Source organism: Lynx canadensis, chromosome D4, assembly GCF_007474595.2.
Source record: "Lynx canadensis isolate LIC74 chromosome D4, mLynCan4.pri.v2, whole genome shotgun sequence".
Taxonomy (NCBI): domain Eukaryota; kingdom Metazoa; phylum Chordata; class Mammalia; order Carnivora; family Felidae; genus Lynx; species Lynx canadensis.
In genome coordinates this window covers 14,148,454-14,164,482 of record NC_044315.2, presented here as the reverse complement: position 1 = coordinate 14,164,482, position 16,029 = coordinate 14,148,454, and the positions used below count along the sequence as shown (strand labels likewise).

The following is a 16,029-nucleotide window of genomic DNA, read 5'->3' as shown; positions in this document are numbered from 1 at the left end:
TTTGCAAATTAAAATCTAGGTAAACTGCCTAACATCACAAAGCAAAATAAACAACAGAGGCTAAAATGTAGATCCTTTTTCTTCATCAATGTTCTTTTCATTACACATCACTGCCTTTCCAGGGACACAAGGCAGTCCTGATACAATCAACATTTTAGTATGAAATGACTAGAAGAGATTTAAACCTATTTCCATCTCAGCAAGTCATGAGAGGACACTGCAGACCAATGGCCATAGAGGTCTCTCTTAAATAATCCCAGGGAAGGGTAGGTTACAAAATCCTAGTGCATGTTCCTATCAGACAACTCTCTTATATTAAGCTGAAATCTCTCTCTGTGACATTGACCTTTTGGTCCAAGTTTGGCCATTTAGAAAACCACAGAATGAGCTTCTCTCTTGTTCTGGAATATGCTCAAGCACATGAAGACAGCTATCACCTGGGTCCTTTCGAGAATGAGTCCTTTGCTTAGACAAACTTCCCAATAAAACATCTGTCATTATTCAACTTCTAATCCCAGTCGAGTCTTGACGAACCGGTTGGCAGAAAAGGGAAGCTATCGTGCAGGACTCTTACAAATGAGGTACAAATAAGCAATTGTCACTACAGTCCCTTAAGGAGAGTTACAGACAACCATGCACTCTCACCACCCTTTTGTTGGATGGCACTGAATCAAGCAGCTTTTTGGTATGAAGCATAGGAATGAAGACAGGGTCAGATGTTTCTGACAAAATCTTGGCTTTAGATAGATGCACATAGCTGGATCAAGAGAATTTGCTACGAACACAGCCAATTATTACTCCTCCATTAGATGAACAATCAACCTAATGGCCTTTCATCAGTAAAATATTTCTTCTGTTTTTGTCAGATTCTCCAATAACAAAACACCTGTTCATTCTATCAACAGACAAGTGAGACTTCCTCATGATTTAAAAGAGGCAAAGAAATTAATGATAAAAATTATAAAATGAAACTTAGTGACTGAATTTGAGACTCATGGAAAGATCTAATGACATGGTTGTTAGAGAACATCAGGAAAATGAACAAAGAAAAGTACAAGGAGTCTAGGGAGAAAGGCTAGCACAAGAAGTACAAGTCCAAGAAGTCTCACACTTACAAGAGGTATAGTAAGCTACACTGTAGGTAAATACTTACTAAAATTGCTTTTTATCATCTCATGAAAAATAATCAGAATTAAATGCTTGCACAAAACCTTACAGCAAAAATACAGGACAAGGCAGACCTCTACTTGGAATAGCATAGCTTTTTATCCTGGTTTACCTATTAACAATGAGCAAAAACTTGCAAAAGTCTTCTCAAATGCTGCTTCAGGTTTTCTTTCTGAATTTGAACTTAAGTAAGGGAAAGATGTCCATTGAGCACCCAATTGAAACTATCTCTCCTGGGAGGCCTGCATGGCTCAGTCCGTTGAGTGACCAGCTCTTGATTTCGGCACAGGTCCTGATCCGAGGGTCATAGGATTGAGCCCTGCATCGGGCTCCGCTGAGTGTAGAGCCTGCTTGGGACTCTCTCTTCCCTCTACCCCTCTCCCCTACTCCCGCACACACACACTCTCTCTCTCTCTCTAATAAAAAATAATAATGAAAAAAAAATACCCCTCTTTACTCTTCTTACTGATCTTTCATTTCATCAGAATTTATCATAATGATATATACCATATACATTATTGTGCTTGCTTGCTGTCCAATGATGCAGAAAACTATATGATCCCTGAAGGCAGAGTCAACTCTTTATAACACTGCAAATATATGCACATACGGCTTTGTACATGGAGGGTGCTCATTAAATATCTGCAAGGTAAGTAAGTGAAGACAGAAAGAGAAAAAGGAAAGGAGATCACAGGTGACCACGAACAGTTTACTTTGCTTTCTTAATTAAGGTTGAGACACTTACTATGATCCAGACCAATTACCTACATCATTTAGTTTAGCCTCACAAGAAGCCTAGGAAGTTTCCATTTGAGACAAAATAAAGCTCAGAGAATTAAATATTAAATGACGCAAGCCACACACTTAGTAAATCCAAACTCTCATTTATGTGAAATCAGTTTTCTCTAATATGATGGCCGCACCCAAGATGCCCATGACTTCAATTATCTCCTTTCCATAAAGCTATGGGAGAAGAGGAAGATACCTACAGCAAATTAGTTGTGTACAATCCAATGCCTCTGGGCATCTATAAAAAGTCTGAATTTTCTCCCAGGTCACAAAAAATCCTCCTAAATAAGTAAAAGACTGGGGCAGCTGGGTTGTTCAGTCAGTTAAGCCTCTGACTTCTGCTCAGGTCATGACCTCAGGGTCCATGAGTTCGAGCCCCGTCCCCCCCCCCCCAACCCCCCAACCTCCTGTCAGGCTCTGTGCTAACAGCTAGGAGCCTGGAGCCTGCTTGGGATTGTGTCTACGTCTCTCTCTCTCTCTCTCTCTCTCTCTCTCTCTTTCTCTGCCCCTCCCCCACGCATTATCTGTCTCAAAAATAAATTAGTATTAAAAAAAATTTTTTACGAAGTAAAAGACTTATAACCAACAAAATAATTGTTTTTACATTAGCCAAATACTTTGATCCTCAAAACAATCTTGCAAAAGAAACAGATGCTCCAATTATGTTGGTGAGGACCCTTGGGGCTAAGAGCACTTAAGCCTTCACATTCTTCCTACAAACCTATGGGCTTGGAGCTTACACAAAGAAATAGTGGCGGGCGTTTGGATGGCTCAGTCGGTTGGGAGTCCGACTTTGGCTCTGGTCATGACTTCACAGTTCTTGAGTTCAAGCCCTACATCTGGTTCTGTGCTGACAGGTTGGAGCCTGGAGCCTGCTTCGAATTATGTCTCCCCTCTCTGCTGCTCCTCCACTCGCTTGCTCTCTCTCTCTCTCTCAAAAATAAACATTAAAAAAAAAAATAGCGGTTGTATAAACTTGGTGCAAACTTTGAGAGACACTCGTGACATTATCCTCATTTCCCACTGCAAATATGTGATCGATATGGGAACCCTTCAACAACTCAATTCTCCACTTGCATTTTAGGTTCACTGTGCAACTGGTTAATTGTTGACCGCCAAATATATTTAGGAGGAGATAACACGTCCTGGTCAAAGAAAGGGCGTGGGAAAATCATTTTAGAAAAGGTTGTATTGCAGCCAAAACTAACTCTGGGCGGCGGTCCACAATCGCTCGCGCCAACTCCTCGCATTTCCTCTTTCCCCTCCACTGAACCATTCCTTTCTAGAGTCAGATTTGGTGCAACAGGCAGGTTCCTACCTTGGTCTGAATACTCTTATCAAACTTGTCATTTTTGAAGCTAAACGTATTCTGGTGCCTCTGAGGCCTGGAACGAGCCACGTTCCCTTTCTGGGAGCTCATCGTGGAAACCACAATCACCTCGCGTTGATACGAGGAAGACGCGGAGCGGACCAAGACGCCAGCAACTACTCAGCGGAGTCCACGCTTCTGTCACTGACCCGGAAGGAACTTATCCAGCCTTTCCGCCCCGCCCCCGTCAGTCCACGTGACTCATCAAGGCGGTCAAAGGACATCCTCTGGTGCCTCAGAACCCTCAAGGTTCTTCCATGCTAACCAGTCTCGACCCATCCCCCTCCGCGCAACCTCTCTCTCAAACCTGGCATCTGAATCCCGCTTCCTTCGAAGCGACTATTCCCCCATTGGTCCGAACATGGCAGTCCATCAGGGAGGAGAGGCGGAGAGTATTTGCTTCTATTGGCTCTTCTTTTCCGCAATCCCCGCCTCCTGCCGACTAAGCTCAGCCTCTCCCGGAGCCCGACTCCGCTGTGCGGCTTGTGATTGGCGGAAGGCCGGCTAAGCTAGGCTGCGTCCCTCCCCCAGCCCGCTTGGAGGCTGGAGCCCGGGTCAGCTTGGCATCTCCCTCCAGTCAGTGACCAACTCCTGCCTTAGCGAGGCTTCTGCTCGCCCCCCTCGGTTCCCTTCCAGCCTTCCTCCCGCCACCAGACCTAGCCCCGCGGTGGCAGGCTGAGGAGGAGCGAAGAAAGGAGGATTAAAGAGAAGAAAGACCTCGCTGGGTCTGGGTGGTGTCTGCAGTGCCAGAAAGGGAGGTGGCGGCGGCGGCTGCGACCACGGCCGCGCGGGACGTGAGGCCCGAGAGCAGCCGACGGCGGCGGCCGCTCCAGAGCCTCGCGCCGGGGCCGTTAGTCAGCAGAACGCGAGCCCGTGTGCGGGAGCTGGGCCGGCGCGAGGCGAGACTCCAGAGCGCGAGCCGGCCCCCTCGGGCGCCGCCGTCCCTCCTCGTCCCGGCGCCGGGGGCTGCAGCCCTCGTCCCCCCCTCCTCGGCCGCGCCCGCCCGCAGGCCGGGAGAGTCCGGCGGTGGCGGCGGCAGCAGCGTGGGTCGCACCTTGTGGAGGACAGCGCGTCCGCACAGGCTCTCTGCCGGCCCTTTCTTCCCGACACCTTGGCCGCGGCCCCTCAGGTGCAGGTGCGTGGGGCCGCGGCGGGCCGGGCGCTGCGGCCGGGCTCGGGGAGGGGGCGCTAGGCCCGGAGCCGCAGCGCGGGAGGGCCGAGCCCGGGCCGGGAGGGGGGAGGGGAGCGGGAGGCGTCTTTGTTGTTGGCGACCGGGATCTCTCTCGGCGCCGGCGAAAGGCGGGGAAGCCACTTCGGATCGGCTCTGGTTTTGAGAGGCTTCTCCGGTGGTTCCGGGAGCGAGAGCGGTAGGAGAGTCCCTGCGATCGGAGAGGCTGCGGGGGTCTGGGGGCGGGAGAGACACGGACAGACAGACCGGGAAAGGTCTTGGGTCCTCCTCGCAGAAAAGGGTCTCGTTTCACTTGTTTTGCTGGTCTCCCTGTGGACCGCAAGATAGGGTCAGGTTCACGTTCTCCTCCCCGTCTCCCTGTGAGGTTGGCGATGCCTGTAAGCTTTCTCCTGAATGTCCTCGTGTGTGCCAGCCTCGATCTGAGATCGAATCGGCCCCGTTCTCGAAGATTTGTGTGTTCCCGGCGGGCTGTCGCAGGGTTCTTTTTCTCTAGGTGGCTCAGCTTGAACTGTTTCGAATTCTGTTTTCGAGCCCTAGGGTAGGCTCATCAGTAATTGCTTTGAGTTGGAAAATGAGAGGTTTTGTTTGGATTTTTTTTTTTTTTTTAACCCTGAAACGAAAGTTCTGTCGAGTTACAGTGTACGGTTGTGAAGGCTTTTTTTTTTTTTTTTTTTTTTTTTTTTTAAAGAAGTGTGAGTTTAACCCTCGCTTCTTGTTAAAAAAAAAAAAAAAAGAAGTTAAGAGCTCTGATCCTTGGGGAGATTTCTGCCAATGCCAGAACACGGTTGGATTTTTTTTTTCACGGTGCTTTGATTTCAGTCTGCGTGAGGTGGGTTTGATAAGCAAAAAAGAGGAATAACGGAATACAGAGAGGGTGACCTTTAAATTTGGCTGCTTATGAAAAGGTATTTTTCTGTTTTAATATGTTTCGTAGTATATGTGTATATAATACTTGATGCGCAAGATGATTCATTGATTTTTTTTTTCCTAAGGCTCCAATAAAAAGAATTTTGGAGAGCTTGTGTCAGCATTTGGAACTGCCTAATGTGTCTGAGTAAAAAAATCAGGTACATGTTGTAATAGTATCTCCTTACGTTAACAGGAAAACTTAACAAAAAATGAACTTTTCTCCATAGTTTGTCTCTTTTATACGTTGATAGCATAAACTCATTTGTGTAACATATCTAGTATCTAATCGTAATCAGTATTTTAATAATCATAATTATGCCTAAGTCTTTGCTTGTTGGTTAATTTTTATTGTGAGAATAGAGGTGGGGGCTTAAAGAACAGTGGAGATAGCCATGTTCCTATTTACAAAGGAAATAAAATCCCTGTTGTAAAATAGTTGCTGTATTATTGGAGGTCCATGAGGTAATGAATAGCACCCTCACCCATATTTTGACCTCTCTTTTCTCCTACTCTAGTATTAATAAGGTTAATTGGGAAGGATAGGATTAGATTTTTAGCAGGCTAGGCAGTTTTAATTTTGTCCCTTGCTGTGCAGGACTGTACTGGGTAAGTGGCTTGTTTCCTTGAATATCTTTGCCTGTTTTGAAATATGGATGCAGTGATATCTGACAAAGAATTTTCTGTATCCTGTGACAAACAAAATTATCATAAGTCATCATGGCAAAATAATGTTTTTAGTAACTTAATGAACACAAGTACTGGGCAATTAGTGTCTGTTCTAAGTTCTGTCACTGAATTGGTTTAGGACAAGCAAGCTATCCCACATCTGAATCAGTTTCTCCATCTGTGATATAAGGCTAATCAATGTGCCACCTGCTCCCTTTGTAGAAAGGGCAACGAGAACCAAGTTACTTTGGTTATATGGCATTAATTGTTTTAGTTTAAGAAGAGTACTTTTTAATGCAGTTCTCTTATTTCGGTATCCTTGAAGAATTAGCCTAAAGAAATAGAATTGTAATAGGGAGACTGTCTACCCTTGTGCCATCATCTAAGAATTGATAACTCAATTGCTTCCTTGTTAAGATTGGTGTTAATATCTTTAGAATCAGTAATGACAAGAACATAGTGACAAATTTGTTGCTTTGTTGGTTTATTTACTGGTAGATTTTATTTCTAATATATCCAAGGTTTTGTTCTTCATTCTCAAAAATTACTCCTTTTCCTACCTTGTTAAAAAATTCTCGTATACATTGCTCTGTGTTTATACCTCTCAAGCTCAGCCTTGTGAGTTGGGGAGGACAAGTGATGTTTTATGACATTTTTACAGATAAAGCCCAGAGAAGTTAATTCTTTGAATTGCCTAAAGCTACATAATTTTTAAGAAGCAGAACTGAGACTTGAACCTGGGTTTTCTGACTTCCAGCCCTGAATTCTTTGCTTTGGAGTAGTGTTTTCCAAACAGCTGTCTGGACCCAACAGTTTTTGCCAATTCGGATGAAATGAGAAATAGCACAGCAGTTTTAAGTATTGGCAACATATGATATCATGAATATTCATGCACTCATTACTCAGTTGAAGAAACAAATACAAAATGAAACGAAGCTTTCTTTGTACTCTGTACACCCCTCTTAAATCCTCCTTCCTCTTTCCCCCACTCCCAGCCACTGACCGGAAATTAAGATATATCCTTCCTATGTTTATACTTCACTACATGCCTTTATGTCCATGAACATATATAATATTTCTTTGATTAAGACTATTTAAATATATTTGTATTTGTAGTTTGTTTTCTAAACTCAATTTTCCAAGATTTATCTATGTTTATTCAGGTTACTCTAGTTTATTTTTACTGCGGTAATGGTATGTGTTCCATTATGTGGCTGTCACATTCCTTTGGTCATTTTAGTTTTTCCCAACTGCTTATTAAACACTGACGTAGGGAATATTCTTGTATATGTTTACTTGGGTTCACGTGCAAGACTTCCTCTAGGGCAGTGGTTCTTGAGCCTGTATCCCATTTTTATAAAAGTATATCATAGCTTGAGGTGCCTAGGTGGCTCAGTCAGTTAAGCACCTGACGTCAGCTCAGGTCATGATCTCAAGGTTCCTGAGGTCAAGCCCTGCATCAGACTCTCTGCTGTCAGTGCAGAGCCTGCTTCAGATCCTCGGTCCCCTTCTGCTGTGCCCCTCCCCCACACTTGCACACCTGCTCGCTCTCTTTTTCAAAAATAATAAATAAAGAAATTAAAAAAAATTTTATAGCTTTCCCAATACTGCCCTAAAATGAAATTCAAAATAATGCACTCATTTAAAATTTAAATGACCTTGCAAACTTATTAGTAACATTAAAACTTGTAGTAAATTTACATTATATTTTAAAGTAATGCTGTTACTAAAATATGAGAATTTATAACAAAGTAGTATATTCCACTGTGTAAATGCTCAGACCAAACCACACTCTAATCTTGCTACTGAGGGTGATAGTAGACTAGCAAATCAGATTTCTGGGAGCTTGTTAGAAATCAGAATTTCAGGCCCTACCCTACTGACTGATGCTGAATTTTAACAAGATTCCCAGGTGATTTGTGTGCACATTAAAGTCCAAGAAGCACTGCTAGAAGAAACAGTAGTACCCAGATACTTTGCATCCATGTTAGTATCACCATGAATAGAGTAAGCTGCTGATGCAAATTAAGATAGGTGTGTTGAATGGGTTTAAGTACCGATGGTGGCACTATCATTGATAAATGAGTTTCTGAAGTAACTATTTTCGGTAAACTTTGGACAAAAATAAAAGTGCGGTCTTCTCTCTTTATATACTGGTCACATTCTTTAAAATCTTCATCTATATTAAAGCAATACAAATATACTTTGTGTTAAGTCCTGTTTATAAATATCTGACCTTATTTCCCCCACCCCCTCCTCATCCCCTTAAATGAGTGTCAAGCAGAATATTCAAAAGTCACAAGACATGGGGCAGCATTATTATCTGTATGCACCAAGAGTGCCTGCTGTCCCTGGCAGCTGTTCAGTAGTGCCCCCATTTGTTAAACAACTAAAAAGCCCTCATTGAGGAAGATTGCCCTGAGATGTAAATCTAATGGTAGAGTGCTAGAACAAAGGGTAGGAGTAGCTTCAACATTATTGGATAACTACCAGTTTTCTTTCAAGTGTTTCTATCAGTAATGGATGAGAGGGTCTATATTCTCACCTTCCAAATAACTTTATTAGACTCCTTATGGTTTGCCATTCTGAGGAGTATATGAAGAGGTACCCCACTGCAGTTTTCATTTGCATGTCACCAGTTAGCCCTGTAGTTAAGAACACTTTCATTTATTTTTTGGCCATTTTTTTTCCATTCATGTTCCTTTTCTGTGAATTGTTTACTTGGGTTTTTTAAGTTTTATTTATTTACTTAGAGGGAGAGAGAAAATCCCCAGTAGGCTCCTACTGTCAGCACAGAGCCTGATGCGGGACTGGAACCCACGAAAGCCGTGAGATCATGACCTGAACTGAAACCGGGGGTCGGACGCTTAACCGACAGTCACCGAGGCGCCCCTGTGACTAAACATTCTTAATTCTAGTCAAATATATTATTTTTTAAAAAAGATTTATTTATTTAAGTAATCTCTACACCTGACGTTGGGCTGGAACTCAACTCAGCGACCCCATGGTCTACCAACTGAGCCAGCCAGGAGGAGCCCCCAAATATTTTCTTTTATGATTGTGCCTTTTCTCTTAAAAGGAATTATTTTCTATCCTGAGGTTATAAATATTCTAATACACCTTTTTAAAGTTTTACATCTCCATATTTAGATCTTAAATTCACATGGGACTATTTTTATATGAGGTGTTTGTGAACCTAAATTTACTCAATAAAATCACTACTCTCCATAGTGAAATTATGTCATTGCTTATGCTAATGTGTTCTGATGAAATGAGTGATAGTAGATTGTATTTAGTTTTTAATAACCTTTGTGACAAAATTAAAATTTGGGAACTCTACCATTCCAACTTTTAAAAAATTTAGGGGTGCCTGGGTGGCTCAGTCGGTTGACATCCAACTTTGGCTCAGGTCACGATCTCACAGTTCCGTGGGTTCAAGCCTTGCGTTGGGCTCTGTGCTGACAGTTCACAGCCTGGAGTCAGCTTCGGATTCTGTGTCTCCCTCTCTCTCTGCCCCTTTCCTGCTCATGCTCTGTCTGTCTGTCTGTCTGTCTCTCTCTCTCTCTCTCTCTCTCTCTCTCAAGAATAAATTAAACATTAAAAATTTTTTTTAAATAAAAAATAAAAATTTAACTGGTTTTTGAAATTCTTAAGTTTTGGGAACCACTGCTGTAGAGTATTCTAATTCCCATGTTCCATTATGTCTTACATTAAGCTTCTGAAGCATCATAGAAAGTGAGCAGGCACTCATTAAATACTGATCTTTCATCATCATTTACACCCTACACACTTCGGTTTGTTTTACATGTGTTTTCATCACTTTGTATTTGGGCTAGAATTTTTTTAATGGTTATTTATGACTCTAATTTTTAAACAATTTTAGACTAAATTTAAATATTATTTTAATGTTAATTTGGCTCAGATATAGCTCTTAACTATTTTGTTTTCCCTAGAATTGGAAGTGAGAATGGTTACACAAGTTCTTGGATACAGTGAAAGGTGAAAAGTGGTAAAGGGAAATTAGGTCAGTGTCTGTTGTGTATTGGTTTCTATTACAGATTTTGGGGGTACATCTGTAAACAAGCAAAGATCCCTAGCTTCCTAGGGCTTGCCACCTAGCAGAGGACCATAGAGAATATACAAAATTTTTTAAATATCTAATATTTAGAAAGTGATAAGTACTTCTAAAGAAAAAGTAGTGAAAGGTAAGGAGAAATCAAAAGGAGGCAGTTTGACACATTAAATAAGGTGGTTAGGGTAAGCTTCACTGAGAAGGGGAGCGAGAGCAGAAATGTGCAGCCAGGGCAATAGCCATGCAGATACTAGCAAAATCTTGGAAGAATGGACAGAATATAGTCTTTAGGTTAAACATGTATCCCTGGTTCTGCCACTTAATAAGTTGTGTGAACTTGGACAAATTAACTGAAGCCTTGATTCCCTCCTGTATCAAAGGATGATAACCTGAGAAAAGTATTATTAAGATGAGAGAAGATAACAAGTGAAAACACCTACCTCTTGCCCCCACCTGGTTCTCATATGGCACTCTGTACTCTAGTTTCATAGCATTTATCACCATGTAATTATCTGTCTCACCAGCTGATAAATTTTATCCCACCTATTCTGAAATACAAATGGGAAGAACAAGTCGGTGTCATAATATATTTTATTAACATACATTCATTTGTAAACTACCTGTAACCCTTTTTATATGTGAAAATCCTCTCAGCTTGGTTGAGAAAGTGTTTTGTATTTATATTGTCTTTGTGCTAGAGCTTCAAATCGTGTTACAGGCATTAGCTCATTGATCACCACGTACCATCTTTGTGATGGAGGCAGTGGGTATGTATCCTCTTGCACTTGGAAAGAATTGAAGCTGCTAAATGGTATAAAGTGACACAGAAATTCAAGGAGAATTTGGATGAAATCTGATTGCATTTGGTTACATTTTCCCTGTGCTCCTTTTTTTTTCTTTCTACAACATTGCTAAAACTGTATAAAAGCAAAAATATGTAGCTTATGTTACATTGTTAAACCATGGCCTTTGGAAAATCATTAGGACACAAACAATATTCTAGCTATGACTTTATTTTCAGTTTTCTTCCATGAAGCTTCTCGTAGTATCTAAGGATGCGTTATTAGAATTGGCACCTGGGTGGCTCGGTAGGTTAGGCATCCAACTCTTGATTTCAGCTCGGATCATGATCTCACTGTTTGTGGGATCAAGCCCTGCTTAGGGCTCCGTGCTGGCAGTGCAGAGCCTACTTGGGGATTCTCTGTCCTCTCTCTGTCCCTCTGCCCTGCTTGTGCTTTCACTCTCTCAAAATAAATAACGACAACAAAAAGAACTGGCAATAGAGGTCTTTACTCTTAAAAATACATACTGCTAAAGAAATTCAAACATTATGGTTGTCTTAGATTATTAAACATTTATTTTTAAGAGGTAGTCACATTAAAAGAATAGGATTAGGGGGCGCCTGGGTGGCGCAGTCAGTTAAGCGTCCGACTTCAGCCAGGTCACGATCTCGCGGTGCGAGCCCCGCGTCGGGCTCTGGGCTGATGGCTCAGAGCCTGGAGCCTGTTTCCGATTCTGTGTCTCCCTCTCTCTCTGCCCCTCCCCCGTTCATGCTCTGTCTCTCTCTGTCCCAAAAATAAATAAACGTTGAAAAAAAAATTTATAATAAAAAAAAATAAAAAAAAGAATAGGATTAGGGTAATAAGTATATGCTTGGTATAGGTCAGGGTGAGGAAGAAAGGGGGTTAAAAATAACCTCATTAACTTGGTGTAGTAAGCAAGTATATGTTCTCATCTCAACAAACCCAGAGTGAAACAAGAATGCCTCTAGGAACAAAAATAGAAGACATTATCATTTTATCACTTGCACTAAACTTGTTATGCTTCTGAATTTAGATTGTTCTTAAATGTGTTTTTAAGTTAATGGAAATAATTCCTCTAATAAACCTTTCCCAAAAATACTGTCCACTGACTGTGACCTAGATACTTTGTTTAATTTTTTACTCTGTAGCTTAGCCATCTCCAACCCCAAAGGTATATATTCTCTGCATATCAGTTATTTGGTAACTGGGTTGGGCAAGCTTATAGCAGAAATGAAATGTACTACAAGTTACATTTTGTTCAGAGCTTTTTACCAGACTTGAATGTTGCTTTTTATTAATAAAGATTTAGGGCAGTAAAGTTATTAAGAGTGAGAATAACTTTTTAAAATTATACATTAAGGACATTCAGGTATAATTCTCTAGGGTAATGGTTTTCAATTTTTTTGTTAGAATACATAAGAAAGACATTTTGCTTCATGACTTGATACATGCATATGCACACTCAGAAAGTTTCACCGAAGAGAATCTATCTGTCAGCATGAACATTGTTCAAGGGAGATTTTTTCCCCCTAGGGAAAGGAGTGAAACTTAAACAGGGGCTTTAAAACAGTAAAAGTTGTTTCATTTATTTGTAGGGGAAGTGATTGAGTTGGTGGGGTGGGGGGGTGGAATCAGCCAACAGAAAAGAAACAGTATGCACAAAGGCATAGAGGGAAGAAAGAACAGGTCTGTCATTAAGGAATAGTATGATGTTCAGTAGAACGGATGAATAGGGAAATGCTCAGAAATAAGGCTAGAGACTGGGAAACAGAGGATGAGGAAATGCTGTATGATATACTAAAGAATTTATTCAAAAGGGCTTGTAGGGCCCATTGAAAGATGTTAAACAAAAAAGTGACATCACCTGGCATCAGTATAGAGTGTGGATTAGAGGGATAGGAGATAGATTTTAGTGAGTGATTTTCTAATGTTAAATAAAAAGTGATTGAGCAAAGGGGCACCTAGGTGGCTCAGTCTGTTGGCGTCTGACATCAGCTCAGGTCATGATCTCACCCTTTGTGAGTTCGAGCCGCACGCACATCAGGCTCTGTGCTGACAGCTCAGAACCTGGAGCTTGCTTTGGATTCTGTGTCTCCCTCTCTGTCCCTCCCCGCCTCTCTCTCTCTCTCTCTCTCTCTCTCTCTCTCCTCTCCCAGTAAATAAACATTAAAAAAATAAACATTAAAAAAAATTTTTTAAAGTGATTGAGCGAAGATGTGGCTGAGGGAGTGGAGAGAGATACATAGGAGATGATGGGCCTTGATTGAACGAGAGGAATGAAGAAAGGGAAAGGGAGGAGAGGGCTATACAGATGGAAATATTCAGGGTCTGTAGCTTAGGGGAGACGTCTGTGCTAAAGATTTAAGTTTTTAGATTTAGGCCTTGTTACTGTGTAAGAAGTAGTTAAAGCCACGGGTATGATTGAGATAAAAAGACTGGAAGACAGGGGCGCCTGGGTGGCTCAGTTGAGTGTCCGACTTCGGCTCAGGTCATGATCTTGTGGTTTGTGAGTTCAAGCCTTGCGTCGGGCTCTGTGCTGACAGCTCAGAGCCTGGAGTCCACTTCTGATTCTGTGTCTCCCTCTCTCTCTGCCCCTCCCAGGCTCACACTCACTCTCCCTCTGCCTGTCAAAAATAAATAAACTTAAAAAAAAAAAAGACTGGAAGACAAAAGACCAAAATACTAGTTAAACCCATGGGTTCGGGTGAATTAAACTTAAGGTAACTAAGGTGTGGGTTGATTGCATTTATGTCTAATTCTAAAGCTTAGTACTAAAACTTTATTTTTTTAGGGTCAAATTTCCCCAAAAAGGAAAGAACAAGAAGAGGCTACCAATTTAAGTTTTGAAATTACTTCAAAAAAATTTTTTGACATTAGTGCCTGTTACAATTTTTTACGTAAGTTTTCTTTTTCACGACAATGTGTATTTTAACAAAAATAGAAAGGACATAATGTCCAAATGGAAGGGAAACCTTTAAAATCATTAAGCCCACTACTCTTGTCCTTAGTTTTTCTCATTTTGCCAAAGAATGATAACTTCATCATAGACCAGTACCAGTCCTCAAACAACCCTTCCTGAAAGACTTCTGAGATGACAATTTTATACACAAAAATATAGTACATTGTTACTGTTGTATAACAAACTTCAATTGTTATAGCCAAACACTTAGGTTAAAAAAGAAAAACTAAATATTGTATTTTTCCCTTGTTAGAAACTCTTTCATATTTTGTTTCGCAGTAAAGTGATTTGTCATTACCACATTTCTAAGAAATTAACAAAATTTTAAACTGAAGCAACTCAAATACACAGCATTAATTCATGAACTATTTCCTTTTGTTAACTTACTAGATACTTCTGGGTTTTGTTTATTATGACTTATTTTTAAAATTGCCAAAAGTCATTGTAAATCCAAATGTTTTTATTATTCTTTTTAAGGTTTTATTTTTATGTAATCTGTACACCCAACATGGGATGGGGCTTGAACTTTCAACCCTGAGATCAAGAGTTGAATGTTACACGGACCAGGCCAGCCAGGTGTCCCCAACTGTTTTTAGAAATAGGGCATCAAATTGCTCTAACATACCACCACTACTCTCTTACCTTGTCCCGGTTTGGGAATATTCTCCTGTATGCATAAACTTATTTGCTTACAGAAATGTAGCTATTGCCTAGTCAGCTGTAACAGCACATCTTTAACGAACACATTTTTGGGGGTTCCTACCAAAGTGAAGAACAGAGCTAAGTAGGCTCCATGTTCTTTAAATCTGAAGTTCTGCTTCTGCCTTTAATAATACTGGAAAGCAATTAGAGTAATACAGAAAAAAATCAAGGTTCAGAGGCTTATAGCCGCCATTCTTGCCAGCATTCTCCTCCCCTAGGTCCTGAAGGGTATGGACATGGTTAGCAAGACATTTGCTGATATTCCCTGATGTTGATGCTAAAAAAGGAAAAGGGAAGGACTCGGCTTCTTACCGTCTGGGTATCCTGGTCACTGGATAGTCTACTTTCAAATTTGAGTGAGGGTAGTCTCTGCCACCTGAGGCCTTCAGCAGCTGTCAGTTGACTACCCTAAGTAGATGCAAGGCAAGTCGCCTTTAAAGATAAACTTGCTGTTTTTATGGGTGTGTTAGGGCATTGATTGGTACCTTAGCACTTAAAGACAATATGCTGCACCTGGGGGCTACAGGCACAAATCATTTATTTTAAATGCCTGAACAATTTAAAAATGAATACTTCAGTGTCCAACTCTTGAGTACAGTTCACATCATGATCTCACAGTTCACTTCATGGAATCGTGCCCCACATTGGGCTCTGTGCTGACTGCAAAACCTGCTTGGGATTCTCTGTCTTCTCTCTCTCTCTGCCTCTCTCTCTCTCTCAATAAATAAATGGTTTTAAAAAAATGAATGCTTCAAGATGTAAATCCTTCTTGTTAGCACACATTTTATATCAAAAGAAACCCTCAAACGTAACAGAATGTTGTTCCATTTTTGCCAAAAGGAAACTTAAATTATCTCTTCAAAATAATTCATGAGTACTAGCCTCTTTACAGTGGCCTCCCATATTAATCAATTGGGAAGCATTTCAACTTTTTTTCTTTTTGGCCAGCCATCAAATAATCCTTTAGATAAAGTATTTCCCAACATTTTCAAAAGACACTCATGATATAACTTGATATATAAAAATATTACAGTTTTATAATCAGGAAATTGATTTGCTGTGTTGCATTTAATGGGAATTGGCCAGATAAAACATCTTTAGCTGGCAAATTAGTAATTTGTATGTGCAGTAATTGTCCTCAACTTAATGGTCTGTTTATTTAACTGCCTCTCTTAAGGATTTTAAATATATCAAAAGGTGTTTTAATGCATAGAGTGCAGTGTAAATAGAAATACAGTTTGCTAACCATCATGATTTCCAGAAAGATTCAAGCCATAAGTTACATTAGTGTTGTGAATCCTGGTTCAAAACAACAAAATAAAGTCTATTTTGATTATATTTAGCATGAACTCAGTTTATATTCTATCAGGTCTTTAGGTATAACTGTAAGTTCTTATTTTCTTT

General features: G+C 40.8%; 2 protein-coding genes across 4 annotated transcripts in view; one reads left to right on the top strand and one right to left on the bottom strand.

Moving 5' to 3' along the window:
• The window catches only part of CD4H9orf85 (chromosome D4 C9orf85 homolog), a 126,071-nt gene extending 122,397 nt beyond the window's left edge, over positions 1–3,674 (bottom strand). The window contains exon 1 of one of the 2 annotated variants that reach the window (XR_003964239.1): positions 3,275–3,674. Coding sequence is in view for 1 of the 2 variants with exons in the window: in XM_030293830.2 (XP_030149690.1) it covers positions 3,275–3,376 (102 nt within the window). In the remaining variant the exon portion in view is untranslated. The remainder of the gene's footprint in view (positions 1–3,274) is intronic. The other variant, XM_030293830.2, reaches the window with a different exon arrangement.
• Positions 3,675–3,863: 189 nt separating this feature from the next.
• The window catches only part of ABHD17B (abhydrolase domain containing 17B, depalmitoylase), a 52,963-nt gene continuing 40,797 nt past the window's right edge, over positions 3,864–16,029 (top strand). Inside the window, exons 1-2 of one of the 2 annotated variants that reach the window (XM_030293217.1) lie at positions 3,864–4,460; positions 5,507–5,581. The gene's annotated coding sequence lies outside the window, so the exon portion shown is untranslated. The remainder of the gene's footprint in view (positions 4,461–5,506; positions 5,582–16,029) is intronic. The other variant, XM_030293218.1, reaches the window with a different exon arrangement.